This window comes from Kogia breviceps, chromosome 2 (genome assembly GCF_026419965.1).
Source record: "Kogia breviceps isolate mKogBre1 chromosome 2, mKogBre1 haplotype 1, whole genome shotgun sequence".
In the NCBI taxonomy this organism is placed as follows: Eukaryota; Metazoa; Chordata; class Mammalia; order Artiodactyla; family Physeteridae; genus Kogia; species Kogia breviceps.
Window position 1 is genome coordinate 84444536 of NC_081311.1, and position 24443 is coordinate 84468978.

The 24443-nt window shown below is 49.7% G+C and overlaps 1 protein-coding gene across 3 annotated transcripts; it reads right to left on the reverse strand.

Moving 5' to 3' along the window:
- Positions 1-257: 257 nt before the first annotated feature.
- URB2 (URB2 ribosome biogenesis homolog) lies at positions 258-24407 on the reverse strand. 3 transcript variants are annotated; one of them, XM_067025746.1, is made up of 10 exons: positions 24095-24407; positions 22490-22628; positions 20921-21097; positions 15878-19196; positions 12794-12954; positions 11103-11213; positions 9112-9354; positions 6435-6522; positions 4787-4926; positions 258-713 (listed from the first exon to the last, which is right to left on the reverse strand). In XM_067025746.1, the coding sequence occupies exons 2-10, from the start codon at positions 22613-22615 to the stop codon at positions 516-518; spliced, it is 4563 nt and encodes a 1520-aa protein (XP_066881847.1). In that variant the 5' UTR covers positions 22616-22628; positions 24095-24407; the 3' UTR covers positions 258-515. The 3 variants fall into 3 exon arrangements, with proteins under 3 accessions (XP_066881847.1, XP_058909866.1, XP_066881846.1); XM_059053883.2 differs by having other exon boundaries at positions 24162-24397; XM_067025745.1 differs by lacking the exon at positions 24095-24407 and adding an exon at positions 23622-23703.
- Between the last annotated feature and the right edge of the window lie 36 nt (positions 24408-24443).

Genomic DNA, 24443 nt, shown 5'->3' on the forward strand with positions numbered 1-24443 from the left:
CTGCCTGGAGCGGCCGGCCAGCCGACACAGAGTCCCCATGTTCTGACTTGCCCAGCTCCATCAGAAGATGCGCTCAGAGGGAGGGCAGAAAAGCGGTGTTTCAGAATATGTCCCATGTTTCTTGAAGAACGTAAAAGGCAAAAATATTTAAACTGAGATTCATTACACACCCATGCACCTGAAGTGAAAAAAACAAGTTCTACGCAGTTCCTAGTGGGGAGAGGGGAACCCCAAACTACTGGACCGAGACAAGAACCACGTTTGGAATGGCCACAAGGGAGATCCGGCAAATTTTATTGAATTCAGGATCTATTTTCAGGATTCTATTGCAGTACTTACTGCATAAAAAAATGTTAAGAAGTAGTGTGAAAAAACAACTGTAAAATGTAATACATATTATATAAACTCCAAAGGATTTTCCACACGTTTCAATGCCGCGAATTCAAGCATCTTTAGTCCTGCATATCCTCCAGCTCTCCTGGACCTGGGGCCATGGCTGCACGTCCGTACGCAGCTTAGACGGCGTATCTTCTCTCTCCCTCGTGCTTTGCCTTGTGGTACTTCACGTAATCACTGTGCAGCTCCCTAAAGACGTCTCGCACCCCCGGCTGCAGCGAGGCCCGCAGGAACTGGATGTCGGGCTCGATGCACAGGTCCAGGATGAGGTAAATGCCCTCCTGCAGGAGGCCTTTCACCGCCGGATACAAGGTGACCTGGGAGAGGGGGGCACACTTCTCTGTGAGCGCAAACAGGCAGGTGCCAGACCCTTGAGGCTCTGACGAGGGATTCCGGCTTCTGCCACCAACTTGAGAAAAGACGCTCCTTTTAAAATGCCATTTTGCATGTAAGTTAAACAACTGACTATTCATAAACTTTTAAGTTTGTATTTGGGGGAAACAGAGCCAACTCAAGCAAGCAAAAACCTGAGATGGAGTAAAACATCACAAAATCACAGGGGTAGCTTTGCTATTCAGTGAACGATGCCTCCGCACTTACCAGGGGCATTTAAAAACTTGAATCTTTAGATTAAAAAAATCTTATGGTAGGACTTCCCTGGTGGCACAGTGGTTTAGAACCCGCATGCCAACGCAGGGGACACAAGTTCGAGCCCTGGAATCCAGGAAGATTCCACATGCTGCAGAGCAACTAACCCCGTGCACCACAACTACTGAGCCCATGAGTCACAACTACTGAAGCCCGCATGCCTAGAGCCTGTGCTCCGTAACAAGAGAAGCCACTGCAATGAGAAGCCCGTGCACCGCAACGAAGAGTAGCCCCCGCTCGCCACAACTAGAGAAAGCCCCTGCGCAGCAACAAAGACCCAACACAGCCTAAATAAATAAATAAATAAATAAATTTATGGAAAAAAAAAATCTTATGGTAAGAGCCACCTGAACACTGCGTCATATTCTTCCTTGTGGCCAATCACATTGGAAGGGCTACTAACTATGGGATGAGGGCTGCAATGTTGCCACCTCCCCCCAGAGCAGGGCAGGTAGGCAGTGGCTCTGACGCTCTCCAATCGGATCCCTGATAGATCCCGTCATGTGGCTCAGTGTCAGACATGACTTATAATTACCACTTCATAGATATTTTTACTTCTTTCAACAATAACACAATGGGCCCTAAATCCCTAACTGCTCCAGAATGGTTTAATCGGTCCCTGTGTCCAAAGATGCAAGCCTTCCTAAAAATCTGGGTTAACCAAAATCTGGGCCCCAGCAGGAGCGGCAGCCCAGCTCTGGCGTGGCTACGTCGGCTACTGGCACAGACTTTGCAGATCAGAGATTCAGGCTGGTATGTGGACAAAGAGGCCAGGACAGCAGGCACTACTTGCCCTGCCAGAGCCGCCCAGGCTTCAGCCGGACCTGGGCGGGGGCAGAGTCGGACCACGCAGCAACTGCAGCCAGAAAGCAGCAGCAAGGTTCTGCCTGACAGGCCTGGGGTGTGGTCAGTTCATCTTTAGTGTCCTGATGACCTAGGAGTTCATGCCTCTCTGCAGACATGCAGCTTCTAGAGAGGATACATTTCATTAACTAGAAGAAGCATGATTCACCAAGGCAACCTCCAGGAGACAGAGTCCTAAAGAGGCGATTTGTTTCTTCCCCTAAGAGGATGCTGTTCTTCACAGATATGGTTATTTTCACACAATAGCTCAAAAAACATTTGACAGATGATCATCTTAATTAAATTTTACTGTTTTATAGACGATAAGAACATTCAAGGACCACAGGAGGAATGGCTTGTCTGTAATTCCATACTAAGGTATTAGGGAGGGAAAGAAAAAATAAAACGGGCAAACTGAAAACAGAAGAAGTCCTTAACCTCACTAGCTGGGTGAGGGCTTGCTCATTCATTCACTGAATCACCACTCACTAAACAAATAATTCCATTTCCAAAGGCAAAAAGAGGCGCAGTAATTTCCCCAGTGGCAGCACTGAGACCTGAACTGGGCATCTTGAGTCCAGATGTCACAGCCCTTTAGCTGGTGTGTCTCCTTGTGAAGTACAGCCCGGAGCACAGGGAGGGGGAATGGGACAGCAAGGCCGGTAGTATCAGGACAACACAACCACTTCGCATCTTTACGTTAGACAGCTTATTTGGAAAACAGGGGAAAAAAGTCAATTTCTACAACGTCACAGTCACTGGCCAACAAATGGAAACATCTCTAAGTTAACCTAAAAGGACCTTAGGCCAGGGGAGTAGTGCAAACTACTTACTCTAAGCTATTGATATAGAGGGACACTTGTAAATCTGATCTACGGGTAAAAGGGAAGATAAGAGTGACCGTAACTTCCCTGACACGTCTCCAGGGTGACACATCTCTGTGTGGAAGGAGCAAGGTCTGTAGGAGCGGCTGCCCCTCCTGCCTGAGGCTGTCTCACCGTCATCGGCCCCAACCACTGAAAGACCTTTACCTACGCTGCCCACTGCTGAAACACTTGCCATCTAGCCTGTAATTAAACTTCAACATGTCTTCCTGGTCTAGAAAGATTTATGGCTCTCTCAGTAGAAGCCTCTAATACATATGGAATACTTTCTTCATTACCGATTTTAAAAACAAATAAGAGTTAAAACGTAGACTGTCCTGCCAGTGGATTCTGGGACGCAACAGCCTCAGATAATTCCCAATGCCTTTGGCCTTCAAGATTAAAATTTAAAAATAACAGATAAGTATAAATTAGACACGAATAATGAGGCTGGCAAACCAGAGACTTTTCATAAAGTAAATCTCAGAATAATAATCAGAGACTTCAGGGTTCAAATCACAGCCTCCACTCTTAGCCCCTGGGTAAGTGATATTGCTGTGTCTCATTCTGTTCTTCAGTGAAACAAAAAATCATGCCAGCTCAGACTTCCCTGGTGGCGCAGTGGTTAAGAATCCACCTGCCAATGCAGGGGACATGGGTTTGAGCCCTGGTCCGGGAAGATCCCACATGCCGCGGAGCAACTAAGCCCGTGCACCACAACTACTGAGCCTGTGTGCCACAACTACTGAAGCCCCTGTGCCTAGAGCCTGTGCTCCACCGCAAGAGAAGCCACCACAATGAGAAGCCCATGCTCTGCAACAAGAGAAGCCCCCACTCACCACAACTAGAGAAAGCCTGCACACAGCAACGAAGAGCCAACGCAGCCATAAATAAATAAAATAAATTTATTAAAAAAAAATCATGCCAGCTCATATTCCAGCAAAAGCTCACACGTTAATGACTTAACTGCTTGGGAAACAACAAGATTCTATAAAATGTTAAATAATTGCAAGGAAACCAAACCCCAAGCCCATATCTCATTCAAAGGATGACCTGCAGGGGCCCTTGTCTGCGGCCCCAGCTCATATACACACGCCCCCCCGACTGACCCGGCCAACCGTCCACCCACGTGACAGGCATCTCCACTGGCTGAGGGATTGGGGCTGGGGCTGTGGAAACACCCTTAAGCGGGGTCAGGATGGAAGCTGAGGCCACACCAGGATTCCTAAGGAAGCCCGTTCAGACGACCCTCCCTTGAGAAATGCCAACACCTCTAATGGAACACATTTAACCAGTGGCTCACCACCATTCTTATGAGATTTACAAAGGGGGGTATTCTATTGAGAGCAAGATAAACGAGGTAACTGTATATCTATACCTGCACGAGGAGGCAGATAATACACCTGAACACACTACTTTAAATAAGAGTGTGACATTCCATTTAAACAAGTAAGACATGAAGTCTTGTAACTAACTTACTACACAGGTCACGTGGAGTCTTGTGGAATTGTGAAAATAGCACACTGACACTCCAAAGTGAGATCACTGTTGAAGAATGAATTAATTTCCAGAATACTAAGGCCAAAAGTCAGACTAATTGTGACCAGAGCGTTTAATCCAGTTGAACAAGTCTACCGGGATCTCCCCGAGGCCATCTACCTGAGCGTCGGAGAGCGGCCCCATGAGCCCCTGCTGCTGAGGGACCCCAGGACCCCTCTTTCCGCCTCCTGCGCTTGGACCTGGGTAACATTTCACCTCCCTCATGACCCCAGAGACTGAGCAAAACAGGCCCCGGGTTTGTGCCAGAGCAAGAAGAGACCTACCGGTGGCTGAGAGCCCCCGCGACCCAGGCACCGCCAGTGCCCTGCGTCTTCGTGCAGCCCTTGTGGGGACCCTGCAGGGGCTGCTGTACACGCAGGACAGCCGCCACCGCACAGGACCGCCAGACCCCACGGGCTGCTGGCCGCACAGCTGGGGGACCCTGCGACCAAGGACTGTGGGCGGAGGCGCCTGGGGAGGCTGGCGGCTTGGCTTACCTTCTGCACCTCCATCACATACTGGGCCACCATGAAGGGGGAAAACACCCTGAACTCCTCGGCCCGCAGCGCCATGTGGCTGTACATCCTCTCCACGAGGCGGGCGCACTCCAGCACCACTGGCAGGTCCTCTGCGCTTCCTACAGAAGCAAAAAGTTTCCAAACCGATTAGCTCAAAAGCCGTGAGTTTTAACTCTTCCAATTTTACACTTTCAACATAGCCCCAATTATTCAAACCTTCCGTTTTTGTTTTTGTTTTTTTTTTCCCAGACTCTTTCATTGGCTCAATTTGAAGACAGCATTAGGGAGACAGGATGTGTCCAAACATTGATCTATATTACAAAAGGAAGGGCACTTACAATCCCCAACAGTCCATGGGTTTTTTAAGGGTCGGACTAGAATAACCACGATTTTAGGGTGAAATCTAGGATTGCTATTGTATATAGAAAGGAAAATATGATTCTAAAGATAAGATGGCCTAATTATGTCTTTGCCTCGTTAAGTTTCAGAAATCATCTAGGATTTCTCCTTTATAGACAGATATGAGACTCAACTATCATTACTGGATCTCTTGCTGGCTTCCCAGGTTTATTTCTGACTCCTAGTTCTTCCACCCTGAAGTGCCAGGATCATCCAGGCCTTAACACACTCCTCTCCCAGGGATTCTAACAGCCTGCAGTGCCCCCGCGACCCAGGTTACATGAGCCCCGCCCCCCGCCAGCCAGGCCGTCACAGCAGTGTGGGGGGGACCCCAAATCAGCAGAGCAACCTCCCCGGTTTTCACTCAGCATAGTAATACACTGTTTTTATAAAATTCTAGAAAATGCAAACAAGCCTACGGTGACCAAAAAACACATCAGTGGCTCCCTGGGGCTGGGGCTGGACCCCAAGAGGGCTCTTTTGGGGGTGATGCAAATGCTCTGTGTTTTGACTGTCGGTGGTGCTTCCCCGCACGAACTTACCCATCAAAACTCATTGAAGTATATATACTTTAAACAGGTGCAGTTTGTTACACATATGTTAGGCATCAGTGAACTTGACTTTTGGAATACACAGTATAATATGCAAATTTTTAAATAATGAGACTCTCCCCCGAATTAGAAATTTAGCAAGAATCAACAAATCTCAAGGCTGGAAAACAAGCTGTACACATAATTTATGCGATTGTCATATGGAAGCTTGCTTCATTGGTAAACAAACACAACCTTGCTGAGATGCAGCAGGAACAGTGAGCTGCAGGAAATCTGCCCCCTTACAAGATGAGCAATAAGCTGGCTCTACCACTGCCCCGTTCCTCCTCAATCTCCCCATTTAAACTATGAGCTCTGTAAGGGCAAGAATGGAATTGTAGACGTTTTTATATCCCCAGTAAATGAGAGTAAATATTTCCTGAATCTAGATACTTTTTTTCTCCAGAAATGAACTATTTCAATTAGGGGATGTCAAATGCATTCACTGCTGTGGATACAGTTAAAAAATGTCACAGTCTGAAATTTTAAAAATTGTTTTATGTGTTCACTTGATGATCTGAGTATTTCTCTTAACGTAAACTCCACTGTGTGGTTTTATCTTCTGTAACATATGTGGCCAGAGACACCTGTAAAATACACACATTTGAAATCTGTATGATACCGTGACTCTGAATTACCTTCGTCTTTCTGCCGCCCTTTGCGTATAACTGAACACACCAATCTATGAAAACAGTTCAAGAAAGAAGGGATGGCTTTCAGCATTACCTGCAATGATAGACAAAAGAATATGAAAATACGCAGGCAACTGTTTACTTCAAGATCTACTTTAAAGGAGTTCATATTTATTTCCTTCTTAACCTTATCTACCAGGACACTCAAAACAGTGTGGCAACTCCTTTTTGCCAGGATTTTCTAGGGAAAGCTCACCCTACTTACTTAACTCTTTTACGTCCGTTTTCGTGGTTCGGGGTGGGGATTCCATGCTGCATAACTTTAGGAATGTAATGAAGCAATCCTAGTTTAGAATTTGCTGAATCTGTCTTTTACTCTGTTAGTGGTACACTCTGGAAATGGGTAGAAATAAATAACAAAACATACAGTAGCCGGTGTATTCAAGTATGATTGCCACCAGAGAAGAGGATTACATAAAGCAAATCCATTTAAAATGAGCAACAAAACTTCTCATTTTTTAGCAATGAAAAGGTCTGGCTGGGACTTTATCTTGAAAAATGATATGAAAGTTACAAAACAGGCTTCTTTCACACTCAGCCGTCCTGAGATCATGACCAAAGCAATGCACTGTCCAGTAAGGCAGCCACGAGCCACGTGTGGCCACTGAAATGTTAATTAATTACAGTTAAAATTCAGTTCCTAGTCATACAATTCCACATTTTACGTAGTCAAGACACGTGTGGCCAACGGTTCCTGGGCTGGGTGGTGCGGATACAGAACACGCCCAGCCCGGGAGAAGTCCTACTGGGTGGCACTGCTCTAAGGCTCAGGGTGAACAAGAAGTGAATCAAGTGTTGGGACTCTTTTCTTTGGTACGGTTTATCCAAGCAAAGTGTGGAGAGCATGACACCACATTCTTTATGTCAAGTTATCAGCTTCAGCAACATGTTCAGAAAGAGGTCATTTTTGCCAAAGTACTCCAGGGCGTCATCACATTTCCAGAGGCCCAGTCTTCCTCCTCTGCTATCATAGTGATTAAATGCACACAAATCCAGGGCCAGCCCATCTGAGTTCACAGCCTGGCTTAATCTGCAATCCCGGACAGAACATGGAACCTTTCTGTGCCTGTTTCCTCATTTGCAAAGTGAGGGTAATAACAGGTTGTTGTGAGGGTTAAATAAGTTAAAACATGTCCAGAGCTCGGAATGCCACCAGCCGCGATGGCCCTGCTGGGGAACCTGGCTGGGTTCACTCTGTGCTGCTCCCTTCACATTTACCCAAGCCGATTCTAGCCGGGGGCCCGTATCAACCCCCGCCCACCACCCACACGGCCCAACGCGTGGGCCCCGCTCCCGAGTCTGCCCTGCCGGCAGTGAGTGTGAGCTGCCGTCGTGAGTCACATCCTTCTTGACTGCAATACCGTGTCATTATCCTTGTCAATTCTCTCCTTTCATTAAATGGTCTAATTCTGCTCAACGGTCATTCCTCACTGGTTTTGCAGGAGATGCACACAGTTTTCCAACATCACTTTCATCAACTGCATGAAATCCTGAATCTTTTGCAAGATCTGCAATTGATTGGTATTGCATTTACATTCTACGGTCACACAAAAATCTAAGAATCAGCAGACATCTAACAACAAAGAGCCTCACAAGATAGGCAGGGCCGGAGGCGATTCTTAAGTGGGGAGGACATTGGATGGAATGCTTAGTTTACCAGAGAATAAATTTTTTTAAAACTGCACTGCTGGCAGGTCTCCAGCCTTAGAATATTAAAACACTTAAAAATATTTGAACGTGCCTATGTATATGTGTATCTGTCCTATTTATAATTTCCCACGCTTCACACGTACAGCAGAGGCACAAATGAACACCCGCCAAGGAAATCCAGTCTCGTAGCTAAAATGCAGACTCAGCTGGGTGACACTGGTCAAATATGCAGCAGCTCTGAGCATCAGTTTCTCCACCAATGAAATGGGATTGCCACCGACTACACAGACTTGCTGTGGGGGTGAAAGGAGACACACAGCAAACGTTCAATAAATGGTGGCGAAACTGGAATCTTTTCTACGGGGCATTTGCTCCTGGTCTTATTTTATTTAAAAAGCAGCACGCTGCCGATGCAGGGGACACGGGTTCGTGCCCCGGTCTGGGAGGATCCGACGTGCCGCGGAGCGGCTGGGCCCGTGAGCCATGGCCGCTGAGCCTGCGCTTCCGGAGCCTGTGCTCCGCAATGGGAGAGGCCACAACAGTGAGAGGCCCGCATACTGCAAAAAAAAAAAAAAAAAAAAAAAAAAAAAAAAAAAAAAAAAAAAAAAAAAAAAAAAAAAAAAAAAAGCAGCACACTGTAAAACCGAACTCAGGATGGCTCACTCCCTATATCCAACTGAATTATAAACCCGAGAAGAGATCTAAGCCAGTGAGTGGCATTTAAATATATGATCTGCAGAAACAGAATAATTTCTAATGGGCTTCCAGAAACACCCGGTACACAGGTATGTTCAAAGCATCAGATCCAACACAGCCTGATGTGAAGGTCACACAGTTCTGTGCTTGAGAAACCACCTGGGCCCTAGAAATTACTCAAAGCCAGAAGTCTGTTTCACAAATCATTGTTTTTCCCACGCTGCTGCTCTTCTGAAGGATAGGTTTCCCTGCGCGGCGGGTGCCCTGCCCTCCTCACCTTCGGGTGACACTGCAGGATTGAGAAGAGCACGTTGTGGACCCGCGGGAAGATGTGCCCATACTCGGGGGGCCTCAGGGCGTCTAAGGGCACGGCCAGCAGGACGCCGAAGGCCAGGCCAACGTGGTGCGGGTTGCTGATGGTCCCCTCCCCCCGCCTCAGCAGCGCAGCCAGGACGTCCAGGACGGGCCCGACCAGTGCCAGCGCCACGGGCTGTTCCCGACAAGCCTCTCGGGTCTGCAGCTACAGGGGGAGAAACAAGGGACAGAAGATGAAGGCGATTCTCTGGAGAAACAGCCCCAAACCCAAAATGATAGAGGGAAGAATGTCCAGACTTCAAAATGACCTGAATGGTCACTGGGAAGTTCAAAGGGACAAGGAGACCAGCGTTCAAACCCCTGGGGGGGCACCTACTAGGGACTTGGCCGTCTCGGTCCACACCCTCTGATGGATGCGCCTACCATGAAGAGAAGTAATTTCTCCTAAAAGAGTTGATTAATCTACTTTCTCAGAATAAAAAAACTTCACATCACACACATAACAATATTCTCCCAAAAAGATGTTTAGCTCTAAAATGGCTATAATTAAACTCCATTTGTTACATTTCACAAAGAATAGCTCTAGTTCAAGACGTTCAATTATTGTTCTAAAGTATACAGAGAAGGGCTTCCCTGGTGGCGCAGTGGTTGAGAGTCCGCCTGCCGATGCAGGGCACACGGGTTCGTACCCTGGTCTGGGAAGATCCCACGTGCCGCGGAGTGGCTGGGCCCATGAGCCGTGGCCGCTGAGCCTGCGCGTCCGGAGCCTGTGCTCCGCAACGGGAGACGCCACAGCAGTGAGAGGCCCGCGTACGGCAAAAAAAAAAAAAAGAGAGAGAGAGAAGAGACTGAAGTTGAGGGGTGGCCCGAAGCCTTACCCTGGGCGAGCCCACCTGTGACAGCCCTCCTCACATGTCCAGCTGTAAACAGCACCCCAGCTGAGGCCGTCTGGGGCCTCTCACAGTGATCACCTTTTCTGGGTACCCTGGCTGTGCTGACGCTGTGCTATCCCCTTTAGAGTGACCTAAGTGGTCATTCTAAGTGACCTAAATGCCTAGCGTGGTGTTTATATCCACATGGCCCTACTGTGCGCTCGGCCAACACCGACCAGGCCCTGCCCTGGGCCCTATTCCCCCTGCCCCACCCTCTTCCTCCTGATGTTCCCCCTACACACACCTAAGTACAAATGGGCTTCGTCCACTAATGCAGATTCCCAGGGAAACAACAAAGCAACAAAACAAAAGATCAGAGAAGAAAGCAATGTCTGTTCTCTAGACCCTTTTGCCCTGAGAATATGCTAACGCAGGGCAGTGCTCTCATGTGATGGTCAAATAGGCATCGCTCTTCCGAACCCACGTCTGGGAATACTGACACCAGACTCTGGAGGGCAGGAACTCAGACAGCGCCCACTGGAATCAGGCTTTTGTTCTAATGAAACAAAGTCATGTGACTACTGTGTATGTTCACAGGTACCAAAATTTAACGTCTGCATGGGATTAACAACCATCTATCCACAACGTTACTATCCTAGTCTAGACCCATTATTTTTCTCACTGAATCGTCACTTAAACACACATATCCCTACACATGAATGAATGCACTAAACTGACTACAGAATTTTGTGTGGACACAGAGAGGCCCAGGACTCCTTCTCCTGTCACCTAATTTAAATGGAAGCCTCCTGTGGGCACCATGTTCCTTCCATTACGGACCACGAATGCTTTCTGACACCCAAGGACCTTCACATCACATCTACTGATGACACTATGTGTGCAGACAGAGGTGCTGCCTGGACACCCAGACAGAAAAGCAATGTGCTTACAGCCGTCTTCAGGACACGCCCCTGGAAACACACTCTGCATAATAAAACCAGAGCGTGAGAGAAGCAGAAGTGCCGCCCCGTCAGCATGTGAAAGGCAGGGGCAGGGGCGCGCACACCCCAGAGGTACTCACCATTAGGGCCATGACCATCTGTGGGCACGCGCGCCAGAACAAACTGGCCTTCTCGTCACCAAATGGGCAGTTCAAGAGCAACTTGACCAATGCCACAGCCGACAAGACAGCCTAGGGGACAAGGGAAAACCGTCAACAGTGGGAGGAGCCAGCCCTCCCAGGTGCCCATCTCGGGAGGCAGGCTGGTCACTGGCGCTGCGACAAAGCGGAGCCCGTTAGAACCCCGTGCTGGGGCAGGGACGAGACCCAGCTGGGGTCAAGTCCTGAGGGTGGGGCCCTTCACGTCACCTGCGGAAGAAATGAACAAGGTGAGCAGACTGAGGCAAAGGAAGGGCCTTCTCTGTGGCGTCTCGCTAAACCGAACACGTAGATGTGCCAGGACAATGAAACACAAGAGGCCACGGCGATCTAATCAGAGGCCCGTCTCGTCAAGGTGGCATCGGAAGAGGAGGCCGCTGTAACTCTCCCGTGAGAACCACACGTGCGCAAGGGTGAAAGGAAACACGGACAACGTGCGACAATTAGACCAGGTGCCGGGCTGACAGGTGACGGTTTTCGACCATGGGAAGGGACTCAGTGACCAGTGCTGGGCATCTCTCAGCATCCATTTCATCCATTGGCCCCTTCCTCCTGCCCCTAACGCTGCAGAGCCCACACCATGCAACCCTGGCTTCTGCCCTTGGCTCCCTTGGACCACAACCGCCCCCAGTCCAAGCTCTGCTCCCCTCTCCTGCCCCGCTGCAGGGTGTGTCTCCCCACTGCGGGTCCGCTGGCTGGCGCCCCCAACCCCCCATCTCCTAGCACTCCCCCGCGCTCACTGCGCTGTGCATGCACTACCCCCTCCCTGTCTCCATAGCAACGCCCCCCAGCCCCACCCAAAGCCTCTCCACCTCTGACCTCAGCTCCTCCTCGACTCTCCTCTGACCATCTGACGGGCTTACGTAGAAGTTTATGGTTTGTCTCCCCTGGCTTGCTGAAGGGAAGCCCAGAGGCCTTCTCAAAGCTGAGCTCATCAAGCTGCACACGCACAGTGAAAACTTCCAGAGGGAGGAGGGTGGCAGCAGAGACGGGCCTCGTGGTCACACAGAGGAGATGTGAGTCCTCCCTGCTGCCCCCCATCTGCCCTCTCCAGCTCTCCTCCCACCCAAAGCAAAACCCAGCTCCCGGGTGCCGATTATTACCAGCAATCAAGAAGCCACTCATACGGCAGAGAAAGCTCGGAACCAGAAGGCCTGGGCTGCCACCCTGGGCCCAGACAGTGAGCTCCCAGCCTGTGCGAGCAGGGAAAGCCTCTGGCCGGTCCGGCATTCAGGGCCGTTCAGGGGACCAAACTCGAGTACATCAGCTCCGCGCAGAGGTTCCCAGACACGCCGGCCGAGTGAGGGTGAGGGGCTTCGTCAGCAACTACCAAACAGACTAGGGGGCTAAGGACCAAAGGGCTGCTCGCCACCCTGCAAGAGCCTCAAGTGGGACCTGGGCTACGTGACCAAACCAAGTAAAATCAGAAGTACGACGTGAGAGGTCTCGCACAATGGATGTGAATGCAACTTTTTACGTGTCAGTATACGAGTACGAATTGATTTTGCACGTTTGTTTAGTTTCAGCGCTGACACCACATTGCAAGTAACTTTTCCCACTGAAGCCCCATATCGCTTACATGCTGCCGTGCAAGAGAGAAAGGAGCAACCCACCTGCAGATCTGCTCTCCACATGTTACTGACGTCCAGTCCCTGGAGGATACTCTGCAGCGCCATCCGGAAGTTCTCTGTTGTCGCAACCTCTAACATTTGGGTGAACAAGGCCCCCAAATGAGGCTCTATCTCCTCAACTACCTGAACCGGAATTGCAGGATCTGCGAGGAAAACAAAACTGCTGTGATAGACAAGGGGCAGGTGAAATGGTGTACGGCTGCTAAAGGTCAGCGTCTCAGGGACGCAGAAACGGTCATGGTGCAGGTCAAAACTGCAGGGCACATTCACAGCATGACACCACCCTCTCACACCCAGCACCTGTGCCCCGCCCGCGGCACCTGTGCCACCTGTGCCCCGCCCGCGGCACCTGTGTCCCGCCCCCAGCCCGCAGAAAAGCCTGAGAGAGTGAGGAGGAGGAGGACGATGTTTAGCAGGGCTTATCTCTGCACCATGCAAGAAAGGTGACTGGCACTTTCTTTATACTCTTTTTCTACTTTGTTTATATTCTTCTATAAAATCAATAGGGGCACGGGGGGGGGGGGGGTGGCGCTCTTGCACAGACAGGGATGCTGAAGAGATGGAAAGAGGCCCAAGCTTGTGGGGACTGGCCGCTGCGGCCACCCAGTTGTTCCCACTTAATGCAGGACAGCCTTGTGAAGTAAACCCAGTGTCCCCAGGTTTCATCAGAGAGCCCGCGGTTAGGGAGTTTAAGGCCCTTTACAGTCTGACTCCGGAGGAACTTTCCAGCCCCGTTTGAGCCAGCAGACTACCCCACACTGCAGAAGACGCTCCTGCGCCCCAGTCTTTGCTTACGGGGGGTGGGCGGGACCAAGGCTTCAAGAGCGAACATCTCGGTCCAAGTGTTCCACAAACTGCAAGATCCTGGATGCAGGACCACTCTGGGCCTCAACTCCCTCATCCGTGAAACGGGTAGAGCAGCACCAACTCCTGCGGTTGGCAAATCAAAGAAAGGGCACCGCAGACTCCCATCCCTGGAAAGCTGAGTGTCAGCACTGCACCTTACCCGCCCTCCCTTCACCCACCTCCCGCGGCGGAGGCCTCGCCTTCCTGCACAATCCACCGTTCTGGTCATTTCAGAGCCCTTCCTCACCCTGTGACTCAGGTAACTTGTGTGAATGTCTGTTTACTAAATTAGACAAGTCAAGATCAACAGCTCATTCATCTCCAAAGAACACAGCTCCACGCATACATGAAGCGTTTCTAAAACTGATGGGTTCTTGTAATTGAACTGAGGCAGCTGATTCTCCTGTCAGAGAGCATTTCTTACAAATGCTCATTTTTTCTGAGCTGAAACCTACCTGAATCACCCCCGAGGACCCAGGTGGCCACCTCAACCTTCCCTCTCCCAGCCCAAAGCCTTGGGCCACTCCCCGCTTGATCTTTGCTCCAGACCTCCCACCACCCTGGTCCCTTCTCTAGGCCCAGTCCAGCAGCTCAGGTGCCTGAGGCCTGGGCCCTGGGCCAGCGCTCAGGCCTGCGGTCTGGGGGAGCAGTGGGGTGGCTGGCCTCACCCCCGACTGCGGCTCTGCCCCCAAAGTCAAAGGTAACACCAGTCCGAGGACACACAGTTAGGACTTAGGGGCCACCTCCATTGCAGGGAGAAAGGCGGACACTGCATTCTGCAGGGGGTTGCAGGGATAGAGGGGGACACTGCAGTCCGTCTAACGAAGGGGCGGGGGGTCAGAGCTTCGGACCACTGGGGGCCATATCTTAGGACGTTCGTTTAGAATGCTCTAACCAGTGTTAACAGAGGACTGAATTTCAGCCCCCATTAAGAAGGTGACACCATTCCCTAAGACAGTAGCTGACAGGGTGAGACAGAACAGGTGAGACCGAAGCCTTCCAGTCAATCCACAACCGGGGCAGATCAGAAAGGGGGGAAGCACAGCATCCTTCAGGCTATGGCACCCCAGCCCTGGCCTCGGCCCAGGCGGCCTTGCTTCCTACAGGGGCCCAGTGAACACCTGGGTGTGCAGTGATGGCTGGGTTAGGCTGGCAGACTCCCCAGCCCCAGCTCAGAGGACTGCCCTAACCAGCCTTGACCTCAGTACCAGGCCAACAAGAAGAAAACGGACCCACACCAACTGGGAACAGTGCCACCTTAATGAGCTCAAGTCAGGGACGGACCCTGGCCTGCTAACCTCTGACCTCGGGGACAGCAGGTAGTGACCGTCCCACTGGAGTGAATGAAGACACCGGCTGAGTTTTCAGTCCTGATGAGCTGGCCTGCAAGGGTGACATCCAACTACAACACTGCGATGAATCACAGGCTGATTCTCTGTCCAATCAGCACCCACAGCCCCACAAGTCCCGGTACTACTCTGAGACCTGCAGGACGATGTCCCGCCCTCGAGGAATTTTATGAGGTTCCCTATAAATTAAGTCACTTGGAGTTTTGAAAAGCTGGCAGATTTTATCTTTCTGAAGTCCACTGATGGCACTGAAGATCTGATACTGAAGGGCCTACGAATAAAGATGAAACTATCTATGTTGACCTCTGGGGCCAGGACAGAAAAAGGCTAAAACAGAGAAGAGTGGTTCAAAACTATAAATTGGATCAATCTCCAAAATATGTGAAAAACTAAAGTGCAAAACAATATACCTAGAAGGCTACTGTTTGTCTAAAAAGCAGGAAAACAACTGTGAAGGTAACTGCTTACAGGTGCAGAGAAGGAAGATGCCAGAAACGAACTCCGGGGAGGGAGAGTTTCTCCCAGGTCATCGCATGGTACCTTCGGAAATGCAGACCTGGTCCAAAAAGGAGAGGGGCAGCAACTCACCTGGCTGCCGCTTAGCGACCTCTCACCAAAAGCTCTACAGTACAGGGGGCTTCCCCGGTGGCGCAGCGGTTGAGAGTCCGCCTGCCGATGCAGGGGACACGGGTTCGTGCCCCAGTCCGGGAGGATCCCACATGCCGCGGAGTGGCTGGGCCCGTGAGCCATGGCCGCTGAGCCTGTGCTCCGCAAGGGGAGAGGCCACGACAGTGAGAGGCCAGTGTACCGCAAAAAAAAAAAAAAAAAAAAGCTCTACAGTACAGAACTAGCTCAAGAGAAAACATCTCACCTGCAAGGACTTTTCTCACAGATTCAAACACCGAGGTGAACACAGACTCCTCCTGGGGGTGCAGTTCTGGGGCTAAAAAGAACAGAGTCAGAAACTGAACAGCTGCCTGGAGAGAGGGGGTGTCTCCTGCTAGAGCCGGCAGCTCCGACACGATCTGAGAGTAGACAGCCTGGTAGAGGGCTGCACGGGGCAGCAGCACATGGTCCGTCCCTCCGGGAACCTCTGTCCTGCTGTGCCCGGAGCACAGGGTCACATCAGCCTCCAAGAGTGAGGCAACCGACGAGAGGACGGGGGGCAGGAGATAGCAGCGCGGGGCCCCGCGGGCGGCGCAGAGCTGCAGCACGGCCCCTGCTTGCAGCACAGCCGCCTGCAGCAGCTCGCGCGGTACTTCCAAGACCTCGTGCTGCTTTTGCTCCTTGACTAAAGGCCCCAGCGCTTGGTACAGCTTGGTTAAAGACACCAGAAGGAGCTGCTGGCCCAGAGGCGTCTGGTCTTCCGACCGGCTGCCTGAAGTTGCTTCAGGGTGCAGCTGGGACCTTGAGAGGAATGCGAGGATTTTCCCAAAATTGAGCCCCGGGCTGAGCTTCCTCTGGAGGAGCATCTGCAGCGGCTGTTCTAAGAACGTCCCCACCACCTGGAGGAATTCCAGCCAAGAGGGGTCATCCGCATCCACAAGAAACCTCCTACTGCCTTTGAACAAGGAGGTCAGCGTGATCTCAAAGATGTCGCTAACGTACATGACCCTGAGCACCGACTGGGCGCTCTGCCCTCTCTGCAGGTAACCAAGAAGCCGGTAGCACGTCATCAAAAACCTGAGGGTCAGTGAAGAGGGGCAAGAGCTGCCCAGCATGGTGATGGCCACGGACAGCAACAGGAGAAAACAATGCATGTGATAGGGGGGCAGGAGGCTGTCCAGCTGCAGAGCAGAAAGAACCTCCAAAAGCTGAAGAATGCTGTCTAGCTGCTCTCCCTCCAGCTGAACGGAGAAGTCACCCCTGGCCAAGGAGAGTAAGTTCTGGGCAATTTCTCCTCTTGGCTCTGCACCTTCAGATCCGACCTTTGGAAATCTGCTTTCCCAGTGAGCCACGGCCACATAATCCCCTTCAAAGAGCCAGGGCAGCTGCTGGCGGAGAAGAGCAGGGCCCCTGTGGGTGCCAGCACCCAGGATGCCGGCGCAGCTCGCGGTCACACACACTAAAAACGCAGAGTGGAGGGACTGCATTTCGGGGAGGAGAGGGCTGTGAAGGACGGCCTTCGATAGTTTTTCAAGTGTGATGTCTGGCTCCTCCTCCGCTGAGCCTTCCTGGGCTTTGCTCGTTGGCAAAGTTCTCAGCAGGACACCGGCCAGGTACCGCAGGTCGTCTGGACAAAGATAGGCTGTTAAAATTGTGAGATTGGACACGAGCAAGTGCCAGTGGGCGACGGGGTAGGTGAGCGCACTCACTGTCCCCACCTGGCCGTCCCAGGAAGCCATCGTCCCCTGGGTCAGGCTCGCTCTCCCGGAGCCCAGGATGTAGGCGGCATCACGCCTCAGGGCAAGGAGGGCTTCTTCAGACTGGACACTAGTTTGCAGCAAGGTGTTTTTCATTCTCTGCAGGTGGAGCTGCTCCAAGCAGTACCTGCCGAGGGAGTTGGACTGAGCCGTAAACTCCTCTATCTCCTTCCAGCGTTTGGCCTCCACGCCTGGGAGCAGCGGGGGGAGGCTTGAGGGCTCCGGGACGGTGCCTGCGAGGGCCCCGGGCTCAGAGCGATACGCATCGCAGCTCAAGCCCAGCACAGTGTCCACCTGGGCCCAGGCGTGGGCGAGCAGGAGCGCAGAGTCACCGACCCTCTGTCGCCAGGGCTCGGGCACCGAGGGCCGGGGTTTGCAGAGGAGGTCCAGCAGGGGCTTCACGAGGCCCCGCAGCATCTCGTCCATGGTGCGCCGTGTGCGCCTGACCACGGGCAGGGGCGAGTCGCCATCCAGGCTCCGCGCGTGGACCATGATGCAGTGCAGCAGTGAGCTCAGTGACAGGGACTTCAGGGCCATGTCCATGTCATCCCACAAATCAGGCAGGACCAGAGACTGGAAACTGTCCAGCATGAGGGCCCAGGCATCCAGGACCTGGCCCGGGGGCAGATCCAGGAGGCACTCGCGAAGCACAGCAGCGGGGCCTGCAGACAGCACGGGCAGCCTGAGCGCCTCGGCCGCGGGGCGACAGATCACCCCCAGCACCTCCCTGAACAGCTGGGGTACCTGCCGGAGCTTGGCGAACGTCTGGAAGAGCGTGTGGATCAGCGCCTCCTGGGCTTTCTGGGTCCGCAACTCTGTGACTTCTGCATCGATCCAAGCTGAAGCCAACAGGTCATCCAGGTCTGGCTCCAGAATCAAATGATTCAGAGACAGCAAAACCTTGAGGCAGCGGAACCAGGCTGGCACGGAGGCCTGCGGATGGTTCAGCAGCATCTCGGCCAGACGGCGGTAGAAGTGGAACTGAGTCTCCCCGTGCCGAATCCGGTCAGCGGCAATATTGTAGATAGTACTACTGGCCACTGAATTTAGCAGCTGTTCCAAGGCCAGGAGTTCCATGGTCCAATCAGACGCAGACAGGGCTTGCTCCTCCTGCAGGCGGGAAATCCTTAAGCAACCAAACAGCCGAGGGAGCACCTTGAAGCAGAGCAGCCGGGTCTCCTCCTTGAGGTAAGAATCTACAAAGAGCTTGTACAGCAAGGCCACAGAGTTGGCCACCACAGCAGCCTGAAGGGACGGTTCACAGTAGCTGGCATCCACCAGCCTGGCCATCACAGTGCCCAGGGGTGCTAGGAGATTCTTCATGGCCCCCATCTTCGTGTCACCTTGCTGCTGGTCCAAGAGCTCCTCTTTGTAGGAAGGGAGCAGCTCGGCCTGAAAAGCTCCACCTCGAAGCACGGCCTCAATCTGACTCCTGATGTCCCGGCCTAGCGCCGGCCGCAGCTGGCCCTGGCCGGCCTGGGTCCACGTGCCTGCCAAGAGTAAGTGTCTCAGGACCAGGCAGGGCTGGAGCAAGTGTGTGGTCACCTCCCCAAAGGCGCGTCTTGGGTTGACCTGCTGCCGCTGAATCGAGAGGTAAAGGCCTAGGGTCAGGTGAAGAACCCCGAACAACTGGGGCATCACGGCTCCCGGCTGCCTACAGGCCAACCAGCACAGCTGGCTCAGCAGGTCGACCGTCAGCTCCTGCCTGGCCGTGTAGATGACAGCAAGGGCGGGTGTCGAGAGGATACCCTGGCAGCAGCTCAGCACAACACACATGCTCCTCTGAGGTCCCAAGAGAGCGAACTCGGCCATTCTCTCATTGATGATCTGAGCATTAAGAAAGAAAGAAAACTCATCACTGACCCTAAACCCACACGTACACACAAAAAATACAACACAATCAGTGAACTCACTCCTTGCCCTTATCTGAATGAGAAAGAAATGCCCAGATTCGCACATCTAAATGAACTTGGCATCTCCTTAGCGCACCAAAGGAAGGCAGAGGACCTGTCTTAACTCCTACACACATCCATCTCCTACCAGTATAAACCTGGGAAGGGGCTCAGTGCCTTTGTAAATTTGCTGTCCCTTTTTAAAGACCAGAGTATTATAAGGCTTAAACTCCAAAGATTTCACTTTTTCTTAGATCCTAAACCTGTAATTCAACTTAGATACTACAGGTAGATGGACAGTGGTCTTGGGTTATGATCCTGTGGTCCAAAACACATTTTTATAATCAGTCACACTGTTTGTATTTTAAAAGGCAAAGCAAAAGGCATTCTTAAAAGAGGAAAGTAAATGCTGCCAGTTGCTACTTAATATACAGCAAACCCACAGTCTATTGCTTCCAAAATTCTGAAATTCACAAACACCAGAAATTATGAGGGCCAGACAGGTTCCAAAGTTCACTTATAGGCTAAGTGACTTGCTCCCAGCCTTACGGCATCTGAGAATCAAATTTATCCTAGGTGTTAAGTTAGCAGTAGCCCAAGGACACAGGTGTGTTTATCTCCATCCGAGTAACTGCTGGCTCTGGAAAAGCCGAAACAAAGATAACACATATTTAAATGCCAGCACACTTACTATAGTGATCTCCAAATTTTTCTGATTATACAACTTTTTCCAAACTTATACCTGATAAGGTTATAAATTAAATGTATGCACTATAGTACTAGTATTTTATATAATTATAAAGCATACATAGGAATTAAAGTGACTTTTTAAAAAACATATAGAGATGGAACACTATCTTCCCACATTCCCAAAGAACCATTCAGAATAACCCACTTTGATGAGCACTGGTCTATCATTTTAAAAAGTGACACAATTTAGAGCATAAGTTCAAGAACCACTAAAGCCTACGAACCACCAGGCATCAACCATTTAATTCTTCAGTCCCAGCCTCTACTGCCTTTCTCCTCCTGCCCACACGCTCGTGTGGGTGAGGCTGCAGCGCAGAGCACAGGCTTTGCCATCAGACAGATGGAGGTCAAACCCCAGCTCTGCCACTTGCTTGCTGTCTGACTTTCGTCAGGTTACCTGGCCCATGCTCAGTGCTCATTATTCGTGCTTTTTATTGTCACCAGCTATTCTCACAGTATTTCAAAATACTCAGTATTGACAGGGAAGTTCATAATCCCGACCTGAGACTTCAAAGTCACTGCGTCAAAAACCTTTGAGGAAATTCTCATCCAGATTTTGGCCTTTGACCTCCCTCCAGTCCAGCAGAAAGGTGAAAAAAAAAAGTCATAAAGTGGCATCATTTGCCGGCTACCTTTTCCAACTAAAAAGGTAATTAACCACTTTACGAAAAAGTTCTAAGCTTTTCATAATATAGAGTGCTTAGCATGGTGCAGAGCATACGATGTGCATTCAATAAATAGCAGTCATTATTATAACTCTAAAAATATTATTTCTTTCTCCTCCTCTACTTTGATATTTTCTGTATCTTCATATAATTAACCGTAAGACAAATAAGCCTCCAGCATTAACAGGAAATCAATAGAGATACATGCAACACTTATAGGATAACACAGGAAACTGTTAATTACCTTGATGAGGGAAATCTGAAGATTAATTGTCTTTCCATTCTTGAGGAGATTCTGCAATTTTCTGCTATGTAGAATGTTATCCATATAGATCCAAAGCCTTTCAACAATGTCTTCCTCCAGTTCAAGTTTTTTCTTATAAAATGCAACCAATGACTGTCGTGCCCAATCAAGTAATACCTGAATTTGGAATATACTTTAAAAATAAACGAATTTCTTTACCAAGGAAGAAAGACACTGGACATTTATAGGGACATCACACGCATAAGCAAATACAATTGCCAGGGGGGGAAAAACTCTCCTTTAAAACTTACCTTTGATAACATTATATTACATTTTGGTGTCTTAAAATATTTATTATTAAAGAATCAATCAAAAAAACTAAGTGTGCCCTCATCTGGGGCCAATAAAAAGTTTCAAGAGAAACAATTTTCTTCTAACTAATTGCTTCTAAGTTTTAAAAGTTAAAAGCACAACAACAGTTGCTCAGAATGGCCACAAAAGGAATGACACACAAAAGCAAAAATGCAGAGTCAGAAGACCAGGGTTTGTGTCCTGGCTTCCCAAGTTAACTGCGGCTTCATCCCTAAACCTATTTACCCTGTTCAGAAGACAGAGAGTCTTCTATGAAATGATTCACAAGTGCTGTATTAAAAGGAGGGCTGGACATAAACAGTTTCCATTATTGTGACATGATTCCTTATTCATAAACACAAGGAAAGGTGGTGAGGCTTCAGCTCAGGACACCAGAACTGTCAATAACAGCATGAACAGTGACAAATGCTAAACGGAAAAAACTCTCTCTGGAGAAGGGTAGTGGAAACCTTGATGAAATTGCCTGCCACAGTTGCCAGGTCAAGCAGCCAAAATGATTCTCAGGTGCAGCCAGATTTAGAAACTACTAGCTCTGCTAGTACTCTACATACTGGACCTCATCATTTCAATGGCTGTAATCCACCTGACACATTTTGTGCTGCTTAATACTAGCAAATGAGTATCTAACTGCATGAGCTCATCATCCTGGTGTCTCCATTGTATTAACTGTTTTTCTTAGTCAGATAAGCTTGAGAAATGTTAACAAAGAGCTACCTCTTTCTTGGTTCCTAATCTGTTTCTAATCTATTTCCCCTCAGTTTATTACAAATGCTAAAGCTTCTCTACTTCTTGCCTTCTATTCATCAAGTTCCAAAGACGTTTAAGAAAAGCAACAACAAGAATTGCTTACAGGAGCATCACTTAGAATTTACAAACAAATGAAGCTGCCAACAGACTCAGAACTTAACTTCTGTAACCTAAATCCTAATTTGCTCCTGGATGCACATACTTAATTCGGAATATAAGAGATGTTTCCAAACATAAAGAAATGCTGAGGTTTTGTAACAGAAAAACTTTGTTAATGTAATACCTAACTACTTACTTTTTCTCACTGATAGGACTTTTAACTTTCTAACCATGTTTCCTTCCCCAATCTTTTCTCTAACCTTTTTAAATTTTAACTAAATGTCAATATGCAATTTACATAACTGATCATTAGTTTAGGCTGCAGAAATGTAACTTTCACATTCAACTTACTTGTTCTTTATTTGGAAGAACACACTGATGGGAAATCCAAGCAAAGTGAGCTAGTTTTAGTTTATCTTCCCAGGAAGTTGTCTTGCTTTTAAGTTTTAGAGAAATGCCAGAATAAACAGCAGCCATTGCTGCGCTTTACCTACAATTTAAAGCAATGGAAAAAATTTATATTTTTTTAAATATAAAGGACCAGAATATTAAGGTCAAACTTAATAGCATCAGAAAATGAACACTATGTACCTTATTGTCTACATAACTTATACTCCTTTAAAGATATTTTTCTAATGAATTAAACACTGTTAGGCAGAAGTTTATACATAAGATGCTTGAGTCCATGAGTTTTTTGGAGGAAATTCAAACATAAGATGGATTACACACACACGTACAAGTATTCCTGCTGTGATCAAACATCACATCCTCAGAGGTCAGTGTGCAGGAGTTCAGTGGAAAAAAACCCAAGTGTTCAAATTACTTGTGAAAAGATTCGTTCACACATGGTTTTAGATTAAAAGAGTTGTGTCTGAAAAAATATTCTAACACATACTATAGAGTATATATTAGGACCCACCCCACTGAACAGTTTAAAAAGATAAATAAGCAGTATTTGGAAATAGTAACATTTCTCCAAGTACAAAAGAAATATATAGTATAAACCCAGTCCCAACCGAAAGAATGTATCTTCAGCTGCAACAGTAACTTCATAAACTTACCAACAGACACTGCTTCTAAGACTCTACAGAATATAGTTACAGTTAACGCTGGAAAAATACAATTATGAATAAAGAAGGAACACAAACATACCAACCACCTATATAATGCTATAAAACTGAGGCAAATGTAGCTTTGAGTTTCCTAAAAGCCATAGTAAAAAGGAGAGAACATATCAGATTAAGTCATTTCCATTACATAAAAGTAAACAAATCAGTTCCTCAAGGGAGAAAGTTTTTCATGATACTTAATACTGAAATAAATTATCGTAAATAACAACAAAATAGGACCAATGAAATACCGAGAAAAGATCGCAGCCCCGTGATTCCAGTTTAAATACCGTCAAACCAAAACAATTTGCTATCCTGAGAACTGGATCGCTGGATTTTTAAAATCTAAGGGGTCTGAAATCCTACAGACCTACCTTCAGAGCTAATTCTCAATAGGGATCTTTACAGGGAATGAGAGAACATCGGATGAAAGACAGTTAGGCTCAGCACGGTACCCTTCATTCTATTTCAGAGGCCAGAACAGTCAAATGCTGTCAGTCTTCCTTTGTCAAAACGTCCAATATCCATTCAATAGCTACTAATTTAACTTCTAAATGCAATGTTATACAGCCATCGCGACAGCTACAAAGTACTTTAAAAGTATCTGCAGAACTGGCTACAAAGATGCCCCATACACCCGGATGTATCAACCTTGGGCCCTCGGTGCCCGCAGCGATCCCTGCGGGCCGGCGTGAAAAGCCCGGTGCGGACCGCAAAGCCGCATCCGTCCTCGCGCGGCCACGCTAAACCCTGCGGAACAGAAGGAAGCGAGCAGCCAGGAGCGAGGCGAGATGCCGCCGGAGGAGCAAGCCAGCGTGGGCGGGCCGTGCCCAGATAAGGAGCTCACCTGGAGGGAGCTGGTCACCTGGGAGGGACCGCGGGCGGGGCGGAGGGCCGGCTGGGAGGGGGCTCACCTGCAGGCTGCCCCCAGGTGAGGAACTCACGCAGACCCCGCCGTGAGGGGCGGCGGGCGGGGCGGAGGGCAGTCACCGGGTGGGCTCTCCCAGCGGCGAGCCCCAGATGGGGACCGCGCGGGGACGAACGGCCACAGCGGCGTCGGGACCGACTCCGGGTCCACCACGTGGAGGTTCGCGCTCCTTCCTCCGGACTCCCGACTACGCTGGGAGCTGCGGGGCGGTGCTGGACCGGGCGGAAGGAACGTGGGGCGGGGCGGCTCGCACGCCAGGCATCGCCAG

Bases quoted from the DNA above. Each gene is read 5' to 3' on its own strand.
- URB2 (XM_067025746.1), bottom strand. From the start codon at position 22,615: ATGGCTGCTGTTTATTCTGGCATTTCTCTAAAACTTAAAAGCAAGACA. The intron at 21,098-22,489 runs GTAAGTTGAATG...TTCCAAATTCAG, and splicing joins TTCTTCCAAATAAAGAACAA to GTATTACTTGATTGGGCACG. The intron at 6,523-9,111 runs GTGAGGAGGGCA...CTATCATTGCAG, and splicing joins TCCTGCAGTGTCACCCGAAG to GTAATGCTGAAAGCCATCCC.